Here is a 19393-nt window from a genome sequence, read left to right as displayed (position 1 = left end):
TTGTCATATTCACATAACATATTCCCAAGTTTCAAATTATGTTTTAACGAAATCAGACTATTGTGTACACAAGGTATCTGATGTATATTTATTTTGAATTTTTGTGTGGGAGTGGCTAAGTATCCAAAAGAAGGAAGGCTTATTCCGTTTCCTATCTCAACTACGTTTTTTTTTCGATGGTTCATTATAATTACTAATTAAATAATTGTCTAAAGTCAAGATCGTCCTATGACCTCGCAATAGCTGGATTACAAATAAGCGAACGTTTATAAAAATATACATGCATATTATATACTGATTCACTGTTTTAATTTGGGAATCTGTTATGTGAATATCGTGTGAATCAACGTTACAATAACACGTAATTACTTTGTAGATTCTCATGAAAACAATGCCGACTTCCATGTTTCGTTTGCTTACTGGACAAGAAAATCCTGTCTACATTTAAGTTGATATTAACCGAGGTTCGAAAGTGCCTACTTGTAGTTGATATTGAACTGTCCTTGGGAATTGTTTTGATTTTGATCGTGCTTGAATCGCAGATCAATATATTTTTTATTTTTAGAATAAGTTCAACAGACTGAAGACAATACAAGCAAAGAACTGCGCTCTGCACAAATCTTTTTGCGCTGAGCTTTCGTGATAGACCATATCTCCGCTTTGTCGCGTATTAGTTCCATCTTTTAAGCTAAATCAGATGAAAAATCATATTGTCGTAGACTTATTATTGACATTGTAAATGGTTCAGGCGTTTCACGAACCAACGAGCTATATTTCATGGATAATAAATCATTTTATTAATTGGTTTCCAAGCCTTCAGCGATGCCATTATAAATAATGATATCCCGAATATAATTAAATAAAAATCATCTCTAAAATTCAGAAAATAAATGTGTAATTAAATATGTCCATGTAATATTACCAACAGGTTGTTTTCTATCCCTCAATTCAATTGAAAGTATTCAGCTAGTAGTTCCTCATCAATGCAATTTTAATTGTATTTACCGCTGATGGAAATACAAACGTACGTGAGTCATTCCATAACAATCTCCACATTTTTTACACTACGATATATTTTTGTGCCTAAAGCTTCTGAAATTATGACTTTTGTTATACTGAATCTCCAATCTATTAATCTATTACTAATATTACTAGGCCACAGGATGCCGAACTAGAGGGATTGACTGTATTTGAATTTTATGTGGTCTTTGAGTTACTTCCATCTAAAATTTGAGTTTACATTTTATGACTAAGACGTAGTATACTGTAAGTTACTGTAATCTTCATCTTCAAGTGCTATCTTCGCTATAAAGGTTAGCTATGCAAATTACACATTAGAGTACAAATTGGTCAACACATGGCATGAACGTTAATGGCAACAAATTGAACCACCTTACATTTGCTGACAACATCGTGATTATAGAGACCACATTCGAGGAATTACAAATTATGATGAAGGAACACAGATCTCTATAATAGAGAAATTCCCCTAAATATTATAAAAACTATCGAAAACATCTACCAAAACAACAAAATTGAAGTCAGAATAGATGGACAACTTACAGAACCTATAGAAATAGGCAGCGGAATAAGAAAAGAGGATTCATTGAGCCCCATGCTCTTCAATTTATTAATCATGGATGAAATCATCAAAAGCGTTAACAAAGGAAGAGGATACAGAATGAGAAACAAAGAAATAAAAATACTCTGTTACGCAGACGACGCAATATTGACAGCCCAAGATGAAGATAGTCTGCAAAGACTGGTCCACAGATTTTACATAAAAGCAAAAGAATTTAATATGACAATCTCATTTCAGAAAACTAAAAAAATCGTAGTCAGCAAAGAACCAACCAGATATAAAATAGAAATTGATGGCATCAGTATTGAACAAGTAATGGAAATAAAATACATGGGAATTATACTGTCTAGCTATGGAGACCTGGAGAAAGAAGTGAGAGATCAAGTACAACAAACAAATAGACTGGAAGGATGCCTTAATAACACTATATGGCGAAACAGACACATTAACACTGAGATGAAGTCAAGAATTTATAAAGCCAGTGTAAGACCAATAATGGCATATGCCTTAGAAACAAGACCCGACACAGCCACAACGCAAAGGCTACTGGAAACGGCAGAGATGAGAGTACTGAGAAGAATTACAGGAAATAAGCTGAGAGGTCGAAAGAGAAGTGAAGACATTAGAAGAAAATGTAACGTACAGTGTATAAATGAATGGACACAAAATAGAAGTAAAGAATGGAAAAGAAAAGAAAATAACGACATAATCAGAATGGAGAAGACCCGTGTCGTCAAAATAGCAACAGATATAAGTCACCAATCAACAAAAGAAGTATCGGACGACCGCTCAAAAGATGGAGTGACAACCTTCCATAGAGGTATTAATCCGCCAATGAACAAACAGAATTGCTTATAAAGAGGAAGAAGAAGAAGAACCCATAGACAGCTCTTAATACGTCGGCCTTAAAATGAAAATGACAAAAAATAAAAACAGTGACCAAGACAGACGATCCTAGACGTATAACTATGAATGGAAGTGAGATAGAACAAATATCTACCTAATTCTGAATCTTGACAAAAAGAACCAAAGTGCGGAAATCACTAGAAGAGCAAGGCTGACATGGACAGGAATTGAGGAGCAAAGAGTTGTAGAGTATCATGACATATGTATGTCAAACCTGGACCCTAACCAACGCAAATATCAATAAACTAGTCACAATAGAAAGGGCAATGGAAAGAGCAATGTTAGGTATACGACTGTCAGATAAAAAAAGGAACGACTGGGTAAGATCAAAAAAAAAGTTTTGGATATCGCAACAAACATTGCCAAACTCAAATGGAGCTTCGCAGATCACACTGCTAGACAAAAAGACCAACGTTGGAACGCCACAATACAACATTGGAGACCTTACAAAGGTAAACGCCACAATACAACATTGGAGACCTTACAAAGGTAGATGACCAAGAGGAAGACCACAGGTGAGATGCGTAGACGACATAAAAATAATAGCTGGAACAAGTTGGAAGTATATTGCTCAGGATAGAGATCGATAGAAGGAGTTGTGAGAGGTCTATGTCCAAAAATGAACGATAGAATCCTAAGAAGATGCAGATTAAATTGCATAATTAATTGTAGCAATTAGTACTCATCTCTAATTGTAAAATGTCACAGATACTGTAGTTTTCTCTTTCTTTTTTAATTGTCAATCCCTTTTTGTTTGTCTACACTTTTGAATACTTCCTAGTTATTTTATCCAGGAGTTTTTCAATGTCCTTGGATACTCCCACATCTCAAATGCCTCCAGTTCGTTTAGCATTCACCATAAGCAATCTCCCACTTACTCACCGACAGCTTCAGGTGGACTGGCTGGTAAAGGCACTATTTGTCTGACAAATCGCTCTCGAAGGCAAATTAATCAAGCAAATAGCCAACGGCATAAGGATACAATACAATTGAAATAGAGCACACAACATCCGAAGATATACGAATCCGACGAGGAGTGCGACAAGGGTGTGTCTTTTCACCACCATTATTTAATCTGTATTTGGAATCTATATTCAGAAAAGCATTAGACGAGGTTCAAGGTGGAATCAAGATTAACGGAACCAGCATAGACAACATCGGGTGCGCTGATGATACCGTCCTAATAGCAAGCAACGCACAAGAACTACAAAATATGTTTCCAAAACTATAATTCTAGTATTTTCAAAGATTTCAACAAACATACATTTCTACGTCAAGGGACAAATAATAGAACAGGTAACTTCCATAAAATATTTGGAAGTAAATATCAACAGCCAGTATAACCCAAAAAAAGAAATCCTGTCACTCATGAACATGAAAACATTCTTTACAAGATCAGACCTTAGTCTAGAGCTTAGAATTCGAATAATCAGATGTTACGTTTTCTCTGTTTTGCTGTATGGCTGTGAAAGTTGGACAATGGATTCTGAAACAGAAAAAAGAATAGATGCCTTTGAAATGTATATATACAGATGGATGCTGAGAATTCCATGGATACAAAAAGTTACTATACTTCGGCTCATGAGTAAACAAAAAGAATTACTCAGCATAATCAAAGAGAGAAAAATACAATACTTGGGTCATGTGTTGAGAGGTGAAAGATATGAATTACTCTAATTCATATTGGAAGGTAAAGAGCAGGGCAAAATATCAGTTGGAAGACGCCAGAACTCGTGGCTGAAAGACCTGAGACCGCTCATCCACAGAAATCTTTCGTGCAGCAGTTTTCAAAGCTACAATTGCCATTTGGATATGGAAAGGAGACGGCGCAATAAGAAGAAGAATAAGGATACAAAAGGAAACCATCGAAATCGAGTTGAATCTAAATGAATTAAATTGAATTAAATTAAAAACTATCGCTCCGTGCGAAGACGATAAAAAAGCTATGTTTCCACTTATCCCGTTTTGTTATTTGACAGATCCCAAACTCCATGCCTGGCAGTGTCCTCGAATCGAATCAGGCTGGAGGTAAGTTGACGCTCGAAAGTGCAATACCTAAAAATGTTACGAGAAAAAATATGAAGTTTTCGAAGAAGGCTCATCAAGGGTCATGTGAAGCGCGTGGAGCCCTCTGAACTAGCAAGAATCATAACCCAATAATACATAATGGGAAAGCCAAGGGGAGGCCAAAAATACGATACATAGACCAAGATAAGATTTGAGAGAACCCGAAACTAGACGAAAGCTAGAAATAGAAATAAATGGAAAGAATTAATTGAACTGGCCAAGGCCCAAAGGGATGTGGAGTCAATGATGATGATGATGAAGCCTCATAACCATGAAGACGTTTTTGAAAAGAATACATAGAAGGTTATATAAACAGTTTGAAAAGCACATGACAAATGCACAATTCAGGTTTAAGGATACATTAGGAAGAGAATTCTTCCGATGAAGTAGAGACAACTTTCATTATAAGGCAGTTGATGGAAAAATACAGGAATAAATAAACAAACGCTCATATGATATTCATTGATCTTGAGAAAGCATATGATAAAGTTCCTCGACAGATTCTGAGGTGGGCACTCAATAAGAAAATAGTCACCGGTGAATATATAAAGATTGTAAGAGACATGTATGAGGGAGTAACAGTTAGTGTTAGGACAGGTGTGGGAGAGACTAACAAATTCCATGTGAAAGTAGGATTGCACCAAGGCTCGGTGCTTAGTCCTTATTATTTATCCTTATTAGTTCTAGATCAAATAACAGCGAAACTACAGGGTAATATTCCGGGGTGCTTAATGTATGCTGATGATGTAGTCTTAGTAGGAAATAGTGAAAGCGACTTGAATAAAACTGGAACAGTGGAGACAAGCTCTTGAGGAAAAAGGTTTAAAACTTAGTAGGACAAAGAATGTTCATTTAAAGATGGAGTTCAAATAGAATGTTATATTTGAACAATAGAATTTCAAATATAATTATGAACAAATTGTATCTGTTAGGACGAAGAATCAGCTAACAGAAAATAAAAAGAAAAAAAAAGACATACGACAGGGTTTTATACTGTCCATTAGTATTAAATATATATTAAGAGCTATTTATGAACCTACTTACAAACGGCTGAGCAACAAAGAATGTCGACGATACTGTAATTTTCGTAGATAGTCTTAATTTGTCTCGAGAATAGCGCAAGAAAGTCGTTGACTCGGCCTCTACTTTAAAATAAAAAAATACACGGTTGTCAGTAAAAATAAAGTAACATACATAATATTAAACAGATTAACGAAATGTTCGGAACGGACAAGGCACATGAAGAAGAACGAAATGTTGGTGGACGCCCTAAAGAAGGCACAGCCGAAGTGCCAAGCCAAGCCAACAGGGAAAAATGAAATACTCACAGAAGACACAAGAAACGTAATGCAAAAAAAGGGAAATGAAAGATAAGCACACAACAAACATTGCAGAGCTAAGGAATTTAAACAAAACATATTGAATGACATAAGAAACTTTAACACTAAAGAAACAACTAATACCATAGAACAAAACAAAAGCCTAAAAGTTCTAAAACGAAAATTGAAGACAGGAAAGAGGAATATTTATAAGTTAAAAAATAAACAAGGACATTTCATATCTGAACAACAAGATATCCTAAAAATCATCGAAGAGTTCTACAGAACATTATATAGTCGAGATACTCACATTCCAGAGGTAGAAATGCTAGCAATACAAATCAAGTATCAGGGGAACTTCCAGATATAGCCGAAGAGGAAATTAAATCAGCCTTACAAGGTATGAAGAACAACAAAACACCAGGAGAAGAAAATGTATTGTAAGTGAAATGTTAAAACTAGTAGGCGAATGTATCATAAAACTTCACTCCATCTTCATTATCGTCAAAGTGACCCAACACTTCATCTTCATTTTCTTCTAACTCCTTCAACGATCTTTCTCAAACTTTTGGGTTTCTACTTGTCATTATATGGTTAATATACTTCACGAAAAACATTTTAAACACACAAAATACAAAAAATTACTTACGTTAACTCGCCTGGGGTATTTTTTATCTTACTGGAAATTATTACTCCTCGTTTCCCTACAAAAAATAAATACAGTACCAGCCTTCTTTAGTGTTTATAATGAACTGCCAAGGATGACTAGCTCAAGTCTTATAATACAACCATGCTTAGAAGCGACGCAAGCGCAGTTTGATAATGTTTGGTTTACAAATATACTCCACGCGAGTAATGGGAGGTTTAAGTCACAAAAATAAATTAAAGCATGAATAACTTTATATACTTCAACTCCCATTCTAACGTTTGACAAAATTCTGGTAAAATAGATTCCGCTCCTAAGTGTGGCAGGTATGGTCGTTTAGTGTATGTTCTTGGACAACCAAGTAAAGATTCCGAAATTATTTTCTTATGAAATTTCTATATTAAATACTTATTTAATAGGAATAAACCACAATTTTAACGAATATAATATATTTTTTATTAAAATTGTGATTTATTCTGATTAAATTATAGTAATTATTACAGTTAAATATTTACCGAGCATTGATTTAATTTAGGATTTATAAAATCGTGAAGCGCCTTAGCTCTACAGAAATACTTTCCAATACGCTTAGGTCCTATTTAACTTTCATACACTCTTTCAAACACAGTTTGCTCAAAATAAGCGTTGTGAATTAAAAATAAAACAGTTTGTCTAATTCATATTTTATTTTTCGAATGAAACATGTAGCTCACTAGATAAAATGAACTGAACTTTGCTACAAACTAAAGTCAAATCATTTTAGGTTGAAAGTTGTGTATGAATGTTATGATTTTTCCAAGAAAACACTTTTGTTCTCTAAAATTACAGGTGAAAGTACTATTTATCTAGTATTACGATCAAATTAAATGTTTTCTAATAGAATGTTTAAAGCTATTAGAAATACTGTATTAGAGAGCGCGACCTCTAAGTCTAAATGGAACACTGCACATTGTTGTCCTACGAGGAAGTGAAAATAGGATAAATCTTAAAAGGCCATGGGACATATTTCATTTTCCACTTTGATTCTATTTTATGGATATAAATAGTGCAGGTAGAAAAAATTGAAAGATTCATGTATAAGATATTTTGTATTAATAAAAACAACATAACCAACTATTTATCTGCACAAAAAGTTACAAAATCGATACTACCACTATTGTATATTATAATGAAGTTCTCGCTTCATGAAAATATCAATGATTTTGAGGTTATGGTTTGGTTTTCAGTGAACACGAATTTTTTTATTCCTTTTTATGTTCTTTATACGATGCTTTTTAATATTAAAAATAAACAAATATTAAAACACCAAAGCGATCTTTACAATAATACATTTTAGATTGTGTAGACACAACTGTCGGATTTATAGGGTCTAGCTGAAGCCACCTTCACTGAAAATAGAAAAAAGTGGAAATAAATAACTTTTCATTCAGATGTTTTACTTGTAGTACCTGCACACTGAGACTTAATTACAAAATTTACGTGATCACTTTAACTGTTTATCAAAGTTTGTAATCTGTGACTTCACGGTGGTCACGTGACGAATATGACGTTTTGGCGCGAAATTTTAAATAGAATATACACTCCCCGGCACAAAATTCCACCACTAAAAGTTTTTTATTCAGTTTGACTTTGATTCAATTTATAACTTTTTTATTTGTATTCCGATTTTTAAGATTCTTGCATCAGTTTGTAGGTACATATATTTTCATCGTTTGCTATTATTCGGGTAATAAACAATGTTTGCTTAGATTGCATTATACGGGGGTGAATCACTCATCATTTAAGAAATAAATTAGTGCTGAAGGCCCGGGCAATTGCTCTCATATAGAAGAAAAATTAACAGGATTATATTACAAACGTATTCTTGAGAACGTAATATTGCCATCAGTGATCCAGAGATTCCCCAATTACAACTTGATAATCACTACCAATAATTGTGGCTTGATCCCATAAAAACCTAATATTTAACAACTTCATTGTTCGAGAATGGTTGGAAGAAACTCATGTTAATGTTCTTTCGTGGCCTTCCTGGAGTCCAGACCTTCACCCCATCCAAAATGTGTGGGCAGACCAGACAAAAAAATTAAATGAAAAACCTTAGGCCACGGAATAGAATTGAACTATGACAAGCAATTGAGCAGGCATGGGAGGAGTTTGTTGAATATAACATGAGGAGAGTGGTGCTATATATGAACAGAAGATTGCAAAATTGTATTGACAATAATGGGGCTTCCACCAAATTATTCATTGTGTTACTGTTTATCATTATAAAATAAAATAAATGTTTTTAACCCAGACTTCCTTATTTTTGGTTTTTAAGAGCTTAATCCATTTTATTCAAAAAAATTCTTTCTTTAATTTCCATTTTGTTACATTTTGTAAAATAGATTTATTTTTTTTATTCTTTACTTGTAATCAACCTATTCTGGTTCCATCACTGGTAATTAACGTCACTTTTACGTAAAATGTGCGTTTAAACGAGGTAAAAATTCAAAAAATTCAGCTACTGGATATGCAAGGGTGTAAACTATTAAAAAACGGACTTTCACTAGTTGTCACCTATAATAAGAGATAGTTGAAAGAGTACATATAAAACTTGTCCAGAAACCTATGTAGAAATGAATTTTAAGATTCGAAACATTTAAAACCACAGTTAAGATGAGCTATGTTTCATGGTCTTTTATATGCTATTTAATGTATTTGGAGCGGTCCATAACATTATTTCACTTCGTATGACGTCACGAGTGTAGTAGTACCTTTCTGCTGGTTGAGTACGTACCTAATCATCAATTGTTTGTAATTCTGATGGAGCAGGTGAAATTTTGAAGTTATGTCTGTCAAATAATTGTTATAATAGTATAGCATACATTTTTATATAAATTGTTTAATCATCCTTTTTTTAAAATATCTACAATTACTTTTATCAATATGAAACTCATTGATTTCTCAATCGACAATAAGAATGTCCTTTTCTATAAGACATATTGCGAAAAAATAAAATGAAAGCTCCTGATACCTAGTTTTCCCCATAATATATTATCAAGACAATCATCGACAGACTGTGAATTAGATTTGAGAAGAATATCCCAGAATGTTAACAATTGCTAGAGAGTGAGCACGGATCCGTCACATATACTGCTACAATAATTAGGCTGCAAAATTGTAAATAAATGAACTTATATGCAGAAATTTATTAAAATAAACTGAAATTCCTCTTACTGAAACTCACGAAGCTATAGTAAGTATAGAAGTTACTTTAGATTTTTTTCGGTTGTAACATAGTTTGCTACAGATTGCTTAAAATAAGTTGTTGTTTCGATAAGCCTTTGAATAGGGCCACTTAACCCAAATCCCTTAAAACCATTATCAGCATAGTCTTCGTTTCTGTAATTTTATCTGTCGATTTAAAAAAAATACCGTTCATGGTTATTTTTGCAGACGACGCAACTGCTGGGATAGTTGCTGAGTATGATCATAAAGTTCAAATTAAGAGATTTGTTTGACCTAATCGCAGTACAAATTTAAATTCTGTGGAACATATTTGGGATGGGATAGAAAAGAATACTCGCTATTAAACTCTAAAGTTTTCTTTTGTTTCGACGATAAGCATATGAAAGAAATATTGTTCCTTTTTGTCACTTAGCATATCAAACTAAGATTATTAATTTTTATTACTTTCAATAACCTTTGAACCACAGAAACGTTTTTTGCAAGCAATCAGTTAGTAGAGTATTTAGAACAAAAAAAAATAAAAATTTCTAAAATAATTTCAAATTACCTGTAGCTCATTAACATTTACATATAAGCGTTAATGAGCTACAGGTAACTGTATCCTTACAGAGTGTGGCAGTCCAGTGGGACTGCCGGTAGAAGTTATACTTCTATACACGCGTTCGCCGTTACAAATTTATATGGGAGTCAATATGCACAGTTATTACATATGTAATGATAAAAGAGATCAGAAAGAGAAACAGAATTAGGTATATAGGTATATGGTGCATCGTTTGCTGTATATAAACAACATTTGACCTGTAATAGGAGTATAGTAAATGAAGGATTGAATCAATATTTTGATGAAAATGTATATTTTTATTTTCATATATGTATGAAATGAGTTGAATGCAAAAAAAATTTTTTACACATACTCTGCAGTAAAATTCATTGTTTATTTTGTTATTAATATAAAAATACAATACAATACACTGCAACATAATTCAATATAATGATACAATACAAATTAAAATGCAATATTCATAAGTATTTAAAAATGACAATATACATAACTTACTTACGCATATGTTTAATTTACCATGATAATAATAGTAATAAAATAAAAGTACTTATTGTTTCGTGATACAACTACAAAATTTAATTGTTGTTTGTTGTGTATATAAGTACACATTTAAACTTTCTTGAGATATTTACAAGTTTTAATTTATAATTTAACATGCCTAACGAGGCTCAAGACAATTCTGAACAGAATAGAAAAATAATAATAATATTAATAAATATTAAATATATTTACAAAAGGAACATTTTTATTATCGAGAGAGAAAATATATCTTCTGTCTCTCTCTTACCTATATCTTACATATGTAATGATTCACTCCCGTACAAATTTCCAACGTCGAACGCGCGTATAGAAGAACTTCAAAAATATTCTAGGTAGCTTCGAAGGCCTTAACAAACCAAGAAGTCGTAATCTTAGTACAGCTCTTATACACTCATACGGAGTCGACCTTAAATTGTAGGTCTCGTATATCTATGGACATTTAATAATACACAATACATGTACGTTCAAAATTGGGATGGCACATAAAGAAGAAGAATACAGGACCCTGTAAGTAAGAAAAAAGATTTTCAACAAGCACGTCTTACACTACGGAAACATTGTGATAATTCTAGAATATAAATGGAGAAGTGCATCTATCTTAGCATTGCTAGTGAGTCAGTCGACACGTAATAACCCCAAAATCGTTTTAAATGTTCTTTGATTTCTGTCGAAAAGTGAAGCAAATGTGCAATAAATATACAGGGTATCCCAACAACATTGGCCACCGGCTATATATTGGGAAGAGAACAGAAAAAGTGACGGACAAAAAATTTTTAACTAAATTGGCCAAAATAAATTTATAGAAATGACATAGAAGAATAAACAATGTAAATGAATTTTTTGTGTAAATATGCCGATATTAGCTGTAACTTTAAATTTGTATTTTAAACGGTTAATTCATAATAATTATAATTCTTTCCGCAGTATTTTTTCGGTGCCCATCTCTTTATAATACGTATACTCAAATCAATAGCGACAAAAAATTGTACATCCGTGATTATTTCTCAAAGAAAAACAACATTGCATCAGCCAAATATTTATATACATTCAAAAACATATTTAAATAGATATTTCATTGCTTGACATTTATCTTTACCGGGTAAGTCCCTAACCAATAGAGTCATGCGAATATTCGAATAAGGAATACTTGTTCCTTGCGTGAACGATACCTTAATGCTGTCTCAAAGTCGTCCGTGTAGTTGTTCAGAACACGCGTTAAAATATAATAACATATTGCATCAAATGGAAAAGCTGGCTACAAGATGTTAGGAGCCTACGAGGAGCAGATGTGGGATCAGACCACATGCTGTACAGGGCCAAATAAAGGAAGAAAGGAAACAGTGGAGGAAATATAGAGGAAATTTAAGGACATAATGTCAAAAACTATAAACGAAACGACTGGGATAAAAAAAAGATAAAACAGAAAACGGATAAAGAAAAACGGATAAAACAGAAACGGAGAAAAGAAAATGCAAAGAAAACTAGCAGTTGAAAAGCAATCGAGAAAAGATAAAAGGAATTACGTAAATGATATGCTGAAAATGTCAGAAAGAGCTGCGCAAGAAAACGACCTCAGAACACAATACACCATAATACGAAATTTGACAGGGAAAACACTAAACAGTAATAAACAAAAGGAAATATACTTAAAACAACATGAAATAATATAAGGATGGAAAGAACACTTCGAAGAAATATACTCCAAACACGAGCCAATACCAGATATAGACGAAGGAAATGAAACGAAATTAAATTTACACGTTAGCACAGATGAAATTACGAAAGAAGGAATAAAAAATACACTAAAAAATGACAAAGCCGCTGGAAGTAACAACCTACTGACAGATTTAATAAAGGCCGACGCAAACGAATCAGTAGATATGTTACATAAACTCTTTAACAAGATATGGGTTGACGAGGAGCACCCAAGTTATAGAACGAGGGTATAATCATGAAGATACCAAAAAAAGGCGATCTAAGTAGATGCGAGAATTGGAGAGCAATAACACTGCTGAGCGCCACGTAATGTCTGGCGTATTTATATTTATAAACTGTGTGTAAATGAAAAATCTTAGCAGGCATATTTATGAACTGTCCTAAGATCCAGATGCATACCAGACCGATGGAATGCAGCAAACGTAATTCTCATACATAAGAAAGGTAGCAAAGAGGATATTAAAAACTACAGACGACTACTACCAATCGTATACAAGATATTCACAAAGATCATCAACAACAGATTAAAAAATGCATTAGATGCTGCACAGCCAAAAGAGCAAGCTGGCTTCAGAAGTGGATTCAATACCCTGGATCATATCCATACGCTGCAAGAACTAATGAGTAGAGCTAAAGAATATGAAATACAGCTAGCATTAACCTTCATAGATTTCGAGCAGGCTTTCGATTCTATATATCCCAAGGCAGTAATAGAAGCATTGACAAACCGTACATAGAGACTTTAGCAAATATATAAAAACAAGCAAAAGCTAAGGTAAAAATTTATGAAAACACTCTAGAATTTCCCACTACTAGAGGCGTCCGAGAATGAGACGCAATATCACCAAAGCTCTTCACTGCAACTCTAGAAAAGATATTCAGCAAAATGAAGTGGCAGAACAAAGGCCTATCAATTGATAGAGAATACCTCAGCCATCTAATATTTGCAGACGACATCGTTCTGATTGCTAATAATAGTGCAGAACTAAGAACTTATAAGCGACCTAAATGCAGTTAACAGTGAAGTTGGTCTAAAAATGAAGTTGACAAAAACATAAACCATGTACAACGAGCTGGTGGATGTACAAGATGTAATAATAAACAACACTAACATAGTTGACGAGTATGTATACCTGGGACAATTAATCTGGCTCCTTACTCCCAGAAATCAACAAAAGAATGAAACTGGCTTGTGCATCTCTTGGTAGAAATGGAGTTATATTCAAATCGAACATGCCACTTCACCTGAAGAAAAAAACATTCGATCAGTGTAAACTACCAATCATGACATACGCCTGCGAAACTTGGAGACTAACGAAAGAGATAATAGATAGCGAAACTCAAAAGTCAATGGAGCGTTGCATGCAAGGTATAACAAAGATAAATTGAGAAGAATAGAATGGATCAGATAGAAGACCAAGTCCACTAATGTAATCCGCAGAATTAAATCTTTAAAATGGCAGTGGGCGGGACGTTTAGCGAGAAGAACTGACAATAGAATTACACTGTGGTATCCAAGATGCTTATGGGGCTTAGTACGGGGGTATGGGGCTTGGTACAAGGGAGGCATTATTTGGCCTCCAGATATTACTACAAAAATGCCGAGATCAGCGAAAAGACGTGTTTCTCTGTTTTATCGACTACGAAAAAGCGTTTGATCGAGTAAAACACACAGAACTCATAGAAACCCTAACACAACATGGCATAGACCATAACACTGTAGCACTTATTAAAAAACTATATTGGGATCAAATGGCGTCGATCAAAATAGACAATCGTCTGACAGCAGAATTGCCAATAAAAAGAGGAGTTCGTCAGGGCTGTGTACTTTCTCAACTGTTATTCAATATATATTCCGAAAAGATCTTTCAAAATGCCCTCGAAAATATTGAAGAAGGAATAAAAATCAACGGAGAATACGTAAACAACTTGAGATACACAGACGACACCGTCATTATTGCGGACAGTGCTGAGGGTTTACAACGACTTTTGAATGTCATAACCAGAAAGGGAGATAGCTTGGGACTAAATATAAACACAAATAAAACAAAAGTAATGGCTGTTACACGTGCACCAAATGTCGACATTAATATTTGTATCTATAACAAACATATAGAACCAGTACAAAGATTCCAGTATCTTGGTTGCTGGATAACAAACGATCTTGACCACGAGGTCGAAATACGTGCTCGTATAGAATATGCTAGGTCCGCATTTCAACGAATGAAAAAATTCCTAATAAACTCTACGTTATCGTTGGATATCCGATACCAATTTGTAAAAACGTTTATTTATTCCATATTGCTATACGGAGTGGAAACATGGACTTTCGGAATTACAAGTATGAGGCGTATATAAGCCTTTGAGATGTGGGTTTTTCGAAGGATGCTGAAGATCTCTTGGACAGAGCACGTGACCAACAACGAGGTGCTAAGAAGAATGGGTACTGAGAGAGAACTCCTAAATATTGTAAAAAACAGAAAAACGAGTTATCTAGGATATATTTACAGATGAGAAAAATACAACTTCCTACGACTTATAATGGAAGGGAAAGTGGAAGGAAGAAGAGGTCCAGGAGGAAGAAAATGCTCCTGGTTGAAGAATGTAAGAGACTGGACAGGCATGGACACATTCGATACTAAGAACAGCTCAAGATAGAGAGCAATTTGCTGTAGTTATAACCAACCTTCAGTAATGGAGAAGGCACCTTAAGAAGAAGATCCAAGAGGCGTCAGGAGACCAAGAAGACGTCCAAATTTAAGATGGGACAATGACATAAGAAAACAAGCGGTACAACATGGCACAGAAAAGAGAATATTAGACAATCGTGGGAAGAAATGAGGAACGACTATGTAACGGAAGCTACCGTAATCAGTAGAATAGGCCGAGTAAAAATTGCATGCGTTAAAGGTCTATAATTTAGACAAAATCAGTAGCGCACTGTATCGTTATTCAATTTGCAGCAAATATTTGCATATTTAACCAAAATAAGCATTTATGTATATTGTTTATCCCATAACATTAAAACCCTAACGGTTAATTATTTTGAAACTTTTAAACTTCTGAAAATATTTTTGGAAGTTAACTCGTATCTTTGTCGACTTATGCAATATGTTTTCCGTCGCGTTATCTATTGGAGTTCGTAAGATATATCCGGTAGCAAAAGTTGTTGGGGCACTATATATAAAAATTATTGATTGAGAACTTCCATCCGTTATACTCATCCATCTATGTGCTTTAATCAGACCAGACGTACAGATGCTGGCAGTGGTAATGGAGCGAGAGCGAAGTATCCGACTCAAAAGCCACTGATTCTTAACACTTTATACCAGTCTTATGCTTAGGTTATGTAAAGTGATATGACAAGCAAACACAAAATTTAAAGTTGTTTTAAGTCTTCCCATGAAAGAAATTTAATTACGATACCAGTACTGCCTGTCAGGCATGTTGAAAGACTGCTCAATGCATACAATCTGTTCGATTCACTAAGTGTACAGTAAAATTTAAAAAATACGAGTTTATGATTGATCTATCTTGGTGTTTAAACATTTTTTATATTATATAGAGGTATGCGCTTTTGTTACTGAGGTTGATTAGGCTTTTTTAGCTAACATACAGAAATAAATTTTATAAATTATTTGCTTTATTTAATTTTTCTTGCAAACGCGAATGTAAAGAAATATCTGGATAAATAGTATCGTCCTTTATAAGCCCAACACTTAATAGTAGCTTCTTATTTCTAATACCCATACAGTTTCAACTGAACTAACTGCATTATAGTTATTTATTCGTTACGGTGAATGTGAAAAGCATACCAAAGACTGTTGGTTGGCTTGAAAGAATATTTCATTTTAAGTCATACAATAAAAAAGACATGAACAAATGTTATTTTGATAAATTATCTGTATTTCACCTAATATTTATTCTGATGCATTTTTCATATCTAACCACCAGTTTGAAATAAATGTAATTGACGCATTATTACCTCCTGTACTACCATAAAAACAGAAATAAATCATGTACATATCATCCAAAATATTCACTTTTCTTGTAACATAAATCATTATTAATCCTTCGGTATGGACATGTCAGAATTTATATATGAATATCACTTAATAGTTTTAGCCCAGAGAAAGTTAACAAACCTTTCAAAGCTTCAGTGTTTACCCAAGTATTAAAGCCACACTCGTGTTAATAGATTTTAGATGCATCTTGAGCATTATTATGTCTTTAGTTGTTTTATATTATATGTTTATTAGGTACATTGTTCCTAAATTCTCTATAATTCGATTACTTAACTAATTTTTTCATATCTTGTTGTCTGGTACGTCCGTATTTATTTGGCGAGAGCTGTTTAAATATAAATTGCATATGTAGAATATAGTGACTTATGAAAAGGTATGTTGCTTAAAAAGATCTGCTGTTTAAAAGTAGAGATTGGCTGTAACTTTTTAAGTTTATATTCAAACAATGCGATGAACTATTTTATTCTTTCGGTATATCCGTACGGGATGATAACCTGGTTAACTCAAAGTATTTATTTCTTCTCTGATATACTCTACCAGACAGGAAAAGATTAATTATCCACTATATATGTCCTTTGCATAATTAAATGTTTCGATATATCAGTTGGAATTACTTCGTATGGTGCTGAAACTTTTTCAGCATTCCTATATTTTATATTCTATTTTATGGGAATAAACCATGATTTTATTTGAAAATAGATTATATTTAGTTTTGATTTTTATCTTGGATATCGTTTTCAAAATACAAATTGAACAAATTATTACTTGAAAATAGAAACAAATTTTCTAGTAGTTTAACTTTATTTGCCTCATTCATAATGGCAATAATTTAAATATACATCAAATATGTATTTCTGATTAAAATTGTGGTTTATTCGCATTAAATACAGTATAATCTGTGATTACTTTTGTTGTCTAAATATTTGAAATGATAACGCTTCTTGTGTATTCCTCGTATCTTTGTTTTTTATTTATATATAATTTATATGGTCCATTTGTTACCAAAAATAGAGATTAATGTAGAAGATTTTGAAAAAAAAAATATACGTTGTGCCCTATGGCCTATACTGTCACCTCGGGGGAACAAATAAGGGTCTAACCACCTTCTGATATCCCCGGGTGCTCTGTAGAGGGCTTCGGAGTAAACGTCGGGAGCTCCTCCAGTTAAATCCATTTTCGGGTTATGGACTTGTAAATATTTCGGTGTCTTGCCTTGAAAAAGGCAAGATATTTCTTACATGACAATTTCTTCGTCGAAATTAAAACACCAAGTTAAGTTGAAACAATTCTCAGCCACAGAGTATGGAAAATAAATGCAGGAAGCAGAGCCCCGAGAGCACCAAGCTCTCGGAGAGTCCGTGAGGGACTGACTTGGCTGACCTGAAAATCGCCAATATTAATATGCGCTGTTCGAGCTATAAATAGGGATTTCCAGGTCAAGAGCCAATGGGAAAATTCGAGGCGGGGCGATGCGCATCGAAATGCGTACTAGTCCACAGACTATGGCATTCGATGACAATACTACACCCGAACAAGAAAGTACGAGGTTTGTTAAAAAAGGTGATTTTTTATAATAAACATTTATTTATTCATCAATATTCAGGGTGGCCCTTAAGTAATTGTACAAAAAGAAACAGTAGATTCTACACTTTAAAATATTACGATTTAAGCCAAATTGCTTTAATAAAATGTTGATATTAAGAAAGATACAGGGTGTTAAAGTGCAAAATTAAAATTTTATTTTTCGCTATAACTTTCATGTTTGTAAACATTTATGTACAAAAATTTACAACTGGGTACTATTAAATATGAGAAATTATAATTTGATGCACACTTTGATGCAACTAATAGAGGGCGCCACTTATGTCACATATGTGGTATAAATTTGCACTTAACTTTTTTGCTCTTTAAGTTACCTGTATTTGGGATAAAAAATATTAAAGATACAATATTTTAACAAAAAAAGGTATACTTGTTAATAACTTCAAAACTCAACAGTTTTCGAGATAATCGCATTTTAAAAAATCAGCTACATAATTCTGATCTAAGGCAATTACTCCAGGCAACGAAGAAAAAATAGACAAAAACATTAATACTTCTGAATTTTGGTATAAAATACCTTTAACTAAAGTTAATAGTAAACGAAATATTAAATAAAATAAATATATCAGCACGATAATTAATAATAGGATTTGACAAAATAACAGAATAATAGGATTTTACATCAAACATTTTACGTTTTATGTTAAATTAAAGTAATAATCAAAACATTTTGTTTACAAACCAAATTAAGAAATAGTTAAACTAAATAACATAACATTTTTTGTCAAAGTAAATGTTCGATATGTCCACCATTTTCTTTAATTCATTTGTCAATATATTCCATAAAATATCGTCTCATATTAAATATCATCATTGGTTCTAAAGGAACTGCTGCAGTATTTATTTCTTCCCATAGTTGGTTGTGAATGTTTATGGGATTCTTATAGACACGTTGTTTTAATGCGCCCCATACACCAAAATCAAGCGGAATAAATTCGGGGTTACGTGGTGGCTATAATGTATAATGGATGAATGTATTATTTTGGATACATATCCAAATCTTATGGTATATTATGGAACTACATCTTATTTGTCGCAGAAGTTGAATAATTTATTAAACTGTGATATATCTCGTTCATTGGTTACTTATACACACACGGAATAACCTATCGATGACATTACTTATGTATATGATTACGTTACAGCTTACGAGTAACTATAATTACATCTCGAACAAATGAACTATTATGATTTACT

The 19393-nt window shown here is 33.2% G+C and overlaps 1 protein-coding gene across 2 annotated transcripts in view; it reads left to right on the top strand.

The window, feature by feature from the left end:
• LOC140452420 (uncharacterized) overlaps window positions 1-18275 on the top strand; it is a 164057-nt gene extending 145782 nt beyond the window's left edge. For both annotated transcript variants that reach the window (XM_072546671.1, XM_072546672.1), the window contains one exon: window positions 377-18275. In XM_072546671.1, the coding sequence (XP_072402772.1) occupies window positions 377-448 (72 nt within the window). In that variant the 3' untranslated portion in view covers window positions 449-18275. The remainder of the gene's footprint in view (window positions 1-376) is intronic.
• The last annotated feature ends 1118 nt before the right edge of the window (window positions 18276-19393 follow it).

Source organism: Diabrotica undecimpunctata, chromosome 10 (genome assembly GCF_040954645.1).
Source record: "Diabrotica undecimpunctata isolate CICGRU chromosome 10, icDiaUnde3, whole genome shotgun sequence".
Classification (NCBI taxonomy): Eukaryota; Metazoa; Arthropoda; class Insecta; order Coleoptera; family Chrysomelidae; genus Diabrotica; species Diabrotica undecimpunctata.
Note: the sequence above shows the minus strand (reverse complement) of the source record. Positions and strands in the feature narration are given on the sequence as shown.